At 34.1% G+C, this 6,000-nt stretch overlaps 1 protein-coding gene across 1 annotated transcript in view; it reads left to right on the top strand.

Annotated features, from left to right (window-relative positions):
• Positions 1-6,000, top strand: part of Ctnnd2 (catenin delta 2) — an 869,206-nt gene that overhangs the window by 446,522 nt on the left and 416,684 nt on the right. Inside the window, exons 4-5 of the mRNA XM_048814198.1 lie at positions 2,959-2,993; positions 3,322-3,438. Coding sequence (XP_048670155.1) covers positions 2,959-2,993; positions 3,322-3,438 — 152 coding nt within the window. The remainder of the gene's footprint in view (positions 1-2,958; positions 2,994-3,321; positions 3,439-6,000) is intronic.

Here is a 6,000-nt window from a genome sequence, read left to right as displayed (position 1 = left end):
GGAGGGGAGGAGGGGGAGGAGGGAAGGAAGGAGGGGGAGGAGGGAAGGAAGGAGGAAAAAGAAAAGATTTATGAATACAAATCATGGCACAGAAAATTTCTGTTTTGGTCAGTGTGAAATCTCTTCTATAAAATCAAACAATCCTTCAGCTTTTAACTTTTAACACATCAATGGTCTATTTCTTGCTCATGCTCTGTGTTCTCTGTGGGTTGGAGGAAGTCTCTATGCCACATGCTGACTCAGGGACCCATCCTGGGCCTCAAAGGACAGACAGCTGGAAGACCTCATGCCTTCCCTCTGTGCTTGGGCAGGAAGTGAGCCCTGTCACTTCCTGCCATAGGCTCTCACATGACCTCATCTTCATGCAAGGGGAGGGCAGTGTGGCCCCCAGGGTGGCTGGAAGGAAAGGACAACTGGACTTTGCTGAGCCCTGAAGCAGCCTCTGTTGAATCAGTCATGGGTGCTGCTGTAAATAGCTGGGTGCTTAAGTGTTTCCCTCCATGATTTTGGACCATGAATGAGGAGTTAGTTTTGGAGCTAGTTGGACAGGTTCATTCAAATCCCTGCTGAATTCTTCATGAGCTGTGCAGTCAAGTTACTTAACATCACTGAGCCTTATCTCTAAGGAGGGTTATGGTGATGCAAAATGTCAGGGCTTTGGTATACAGTAAGCACTTAGCAGTAAATAGCTGTGGTGATAAAGGCATGTACTAGTATAGAGAGGGTAGTAAATCCTGGAGGATATGAGAACATTTTTTATTGTATCAGAAAAATATTTTATCAGTTTCCAGGGGCTGCCTTAACAAATTACCATAATTGGGTGCTTAAAATTTTATTTTCTCACAATTTAAGAGGCCGAGAGTTCAAACTTAGGTCATCGGCAGGGCCCTGTTCCTACAAATGCACAAGGGAAGGTGCCGTGGGTACCCTTCCAGGTTCTGAATTCTTCAACCAATCCTCAGCTTGAGGCCAGATGGCTGCACTCTCTGCCTCCCTTTTTACTTGGCCTTCTCCTCTGGTCTTCTCTCTTGTGTGAGAACATTTGTTAATAGATTCAGAGTCCTCCTAGGTAATCTAGAATGACCTCATCTGAAGATCATTAACTTATTGCATTTCAAAATCTCTTTTTCCAAGTAAGTTACCATCGATTAGTTTCAAGGTTTCTGTGTACACTTATGTTTAGAAGAGAGAAGACCACCATACATCCTTACTACAAGATGAGGGAAAATTCCAACCCCATGTAAACACATGGCATATACATGCTTAGAATGGGATCAGCCTTAAAATATGGAATAAAGTAGTGGAACAGCTTTAAATTCATAGTGCATCCTTAATAGAAACAGTATCTACTGTTTTTCAAAGATAATAGAGCATGAGGGTCATCACAGTACAGATTCTCAGCCCCACCTGAAGATTTTCTGATTCTGTGGGTTTCTGGTGAGGCCTAAAATACATGTATTTCAGAAGAGCCACAAATGATTCTGACACAAGTAAGCATTTGGATATACTCAGAATTAATATGCCTCCTGCAAATGACCATTAAGATTGATATTGACATTTACATCATTTAAAAATTATGGTTAATCAGCGTCTTACAGTATGGAAATAGCCAGGATGACTATGGTTTAGATTTATTGTGGTGATTCTTGGATTTTGAGATGAGATTGCTTAATGTTAAATGTCACTTACTAAGAGAATCTGCTTTAAATTTTTTTTAATATTGATTTTAGGATTTTATTTCTATTTTAAGGGTTTGACTGTAGTTTGATGTTGCTTTTATATAATATTTTATCTTTTCAGTGCAAGAAAGAGTTTCATGGGACTGAATTTACCAATTTATCATTTCATATAGCAATTCTGTGGATAGCTCTTATTGTAAAACCATTTTTTTAGTTTGCTAATGTGGGTTGATGCAGGAGCAAGACACACTATAAAAGTCACATGTTTCTTAAGGGACTATTCTTGTATTCATTTGCATCAATCATGGCTTTTCTGAACATTGATTTATACCAGAAATCTCTTTTTCTCCTGTCAATGTATTCAGAAGCCACCTCTAAGGTATAGATTAAAGACCTAAACTCCACTTGCTGTTAAGGAACTGATGAGCTATTCACAGAAGCTGCCAAATCAGAGGAAAAAATCTAGTGAAATGAGGGTAGAAAAATCATTCTCCAAATGATATCTGTCAGTAATTGACATTAACTTTTTTTCCAATTATTGACATAAAAAGTGGGCAGGTAGGAAAAGTCCACACATACAATGAAAGTTGTTCACATTTAGAAGCTTTAAATTTATCCATCTATTTTGTATTTAATAAATTATTCAAAATAAATCTGTTGCCACTGTGTACAATATGATTGGCATAGCATATATATGAACAACATTTTATGCTGGATTATTTTATAGATATATCATCAAGTGAGAAAGCCAGAAATGTATATTCAATTGGTAGAAAAGTGTTATTAATTTTAAATGACAATTTAAACTATAGTAATCAACTGAAAGGAAGTGTTCATAGGGAATGTCGAAGTAAAGGAAAAGAATTATTTTATCTTCTTTGTAATAAAAAGAGAGATAGTTATTTCTTCATTGGGCTACTTTACAAAGTCTATATATAACCTTATTCAGACTTGTAGTTTAAAATAACTAAAATTATGTGAGACTGCATGTATACAGAAGCTGTATTGTAAGGAACAAGTTTAATGGATTGAGATTTGTTAAAAAAAAATTAAAATGAGCTGTCCTTGTGGAAATTTCTGAACAATGTCCATTTACAACATGGTAGTACCTGTGAATCAAAAGCAATACATGGCAAATGGACCAATTATGCCACTTTTCTCAGCAAGGAATTAAAGGCAGTGTCATGGAGTCAGTGTACTGCTAAGCCTTTGTGACTTGCAGTTTGGGACGTTTCTTTTCTAATCAGCGCATTATACCTGTGTGTTCTCTTTTTTGCAGTTCAGCAGAAGAGCAGTTTCATTGGCAGCCACAAGGTAAAGTATGGGCTCATGGTGGGTCCTTATGCTTACTTCCACATACAGTAAATGAGAAAACGTGACAGTGACAATTACAGTGACACTGTTGTGATAAACAAGTGGGGAGCGAAGTTCTCATTCTCTGATGCCTTCATGTTCTCCAGGGATAGGTGGAATTGGCTGGCCTTGACATTAGCCCTGGCTGTCAATTACAAGTTTATCCAATGAGAACTTCATGGAGATGATGGATTTCTCGGGAAATTTTTTGATTATTTAGTTGTAATCTCAAGCTTTTAGTGTTAATATATCACTTACTGATTCATCCTCTTCAAATATCTTATTTCAGATGGTCAAAAAGATATCGAAGATGAACTTACAACAGGTCTTGAGCTGGTGGACTCCTGCATCCGATCACTGCAGGAGTCAGGAATCCTTGACCCACAGGACTATTCCACCAGCGAAAGTAAGTCAGATGGCAGTTACAGTGGAAGACCTTCAGGACACAGCATATTGTGCCATAGTTTTTTCTGATATAATAACTATTATGCACCATATATGATAGGGCTTCTAGATATTTCTATACTTGTGTTATCCATTGCCTTCCACTCTCAACTACCTGCCCAGATTATCCTATCCTGACTCCCATTAAATTAAAAAGCTCTCTTAACTCAGTCATTGACATCTAGATTTTTTCACCAGATTTTCAACATTAAGAGTAGCATATTTAATGAACTCACATGCTTGTTTAACCAACAAAATGTCTAACTTGAAATTAACGATCATACATGCTTTATTCATACAAATCATTTGTGGTAGAGATCTTTAAAATCTGCAATTATGTAACAAAATAGATATCAATTTGGTATAATGTATAGTGTTAACTAGTATTAATAATAATAATGTAATACTCAATAACTTCTTATATTCCTACACTTAATCTTGCATTACTATATTAATTTCAGTAGAATATTGAAATATTTTTTTCTTTTCATTTAATATATTTAACCAGAGAAATTGAAACAGATATAAAAATGTGAGGAATTGAAATAAGTCATTTTTTTAATAAAATGTAAAATTCTCTGGACTTATTTTAATAAAATTCTACAAAAGACTAAAAAGGAAATAATTTAACTATATCATGTTCTCATAATTCTGGTATCAAAAATAAATGAAGCAATCAATTCCTTAACTTTTAAAAAAATAAAATTGCCTCTAATATACTTCAAGATTTGTCTTATAAAAAGAAAACATAAGAATAAGATAGCATAGTCACCTTATAAACCATTTAATTTATATACTATATCATCTTCTCTGTAATTTTTATACCACCATTATTCTTTGGATAATAATCCTGTAAATATCCAGATTGATTTTTAAACCCATATCCATCCCCTTAATAGAACTCCTAAAGTAAGATGAATGATTGTTATTTTACTTATTCTCTGTATTTTATATTTAAATGTAGAATTATTACTTTTTCCCCAGAGTCATAAATATGTTTATGTTATAGGAGTAGCTGTATTTAAAATGCATTTAATTAATATTTGAACCACATGCACTCACCTTCCTAGAAAATAGGAAAGGTAGACATAGAATAGTAGGTCTTGCAGTGAAGGAGGCAAGATGGTGTATATCATTCTTCATTAATATTAGAAGATCGTTCTTCATATAAGAATAGATCATTCTTCATATAATAATATAATCCTTTATTAAAGGTTAAACCTCCTTCTAAACTCAAAATTTAGTTTAGAGTTAAAAATTTCTAATTTTTGAGTTTAGAAGGAGGGATAACCCTTAATAAATAGAAAGCACAGAAAAAAGATAAAATAAGAGGGAGACATTAAAATAGAAGTGATAAGTATATCAACTTAGTTATGTGTAAGTGCATTGAATTCACTAATAAGGATTATAATTCAAATTTGAAGTTAACAAAAATAAAATACTTATGTGACATTTATAAGAAACACTTTTGGTGAAATTATTGTTAAAATTAAAGGACTAGACAAAATAGTGCCAGCAAATGCAATGAATGCAAAAAGTGGAATTGGAAGAATATTGTGAGGTCAAATGGAATATATCATGGAGCACTGGTCAGAGTCAGAGAGGAGCTAGGTAGTGAAACTGTCTTACCTCTAAGGATATGCTAGAACTAAGGAGCGTAAATGCACTGAACAATATAGAACCTGAGTTCTAATATTAAAGCTAAAGAGGCTGATGGAAAATATTGCTGTAGACACTTCAATGCTCATTCAGAAAGAATGCTACAAGAAAAAGCCACAGAAAGTCGGAAATTAAAACTAACAAATCAGTGTATTAAATAAATTTTCAAATTTTAGTCATTGAATGATACTAATTTGTTTGTATATGCCCAGGGAATATTGACAAAAAGTGATCAGATCCTGGAAGATAAAGACAATTACATAGAAAGGCTATATTACTTGATAATAATGCACGAGAATTAAAAGTAAATAATAAGGGGCTGGGGATATAGCCCAGTTGGTAGAATGTTTGCCTCGCATGCATAAAACCCTGGGTTTGATCCCCAGCACCACACACACACACACACACACACACACACAGAGACAACAACAACAACAAACAAACAAAAAACCAAATTGAATAATAAAATAATAAGCAAAAAATAAGTAAAAACCAGAAAACATACTTCTGGATATCTACTGAATTATAAGCAAAAAAGAAATTGCATACAATTTAGAATGCAAATAAAAAGGAACATTTTATAATAAAAACTGAATCCAGATGAAATCTAAATTTTGTTATTTAAAAAGTAAGACAAAATTTAAAGGAATGTTGTGCTTATTTTGGGAAATCTTATAAAGAGCCAAATAAAGTTTTAAAAATCAACAAAATGAAATGATAAAAGTAAATTCAGCTGGGTGCAGAGGCACATGCCTGTAATCCCAGCTGCTCAGGAGGCTGAGACAGGAGGATAACAAGTTCAAAACCAGTCTCAGCAAAAAGTTAGGTGCTAAGCAACTCAGTAAGACCCTGTCTCTAAATAAAA

This window comes from Marmota marmota, unplaced genomic scaffold, assembly GCF_001458135.2.
Source record: "Marmota marmota marmota unplaced genomic scaffold, marMar, whole genome shotgun sequence".
NCBI classification, from domain to species: Eukaryota; Metazoa; Chordata; class Mammalia; order Rodentia; family Sciuridae; genus Marmota; species Marmota marmota.
This window is presented reverse-complemented; position numbering and strand designations above follow the sequence as displayed.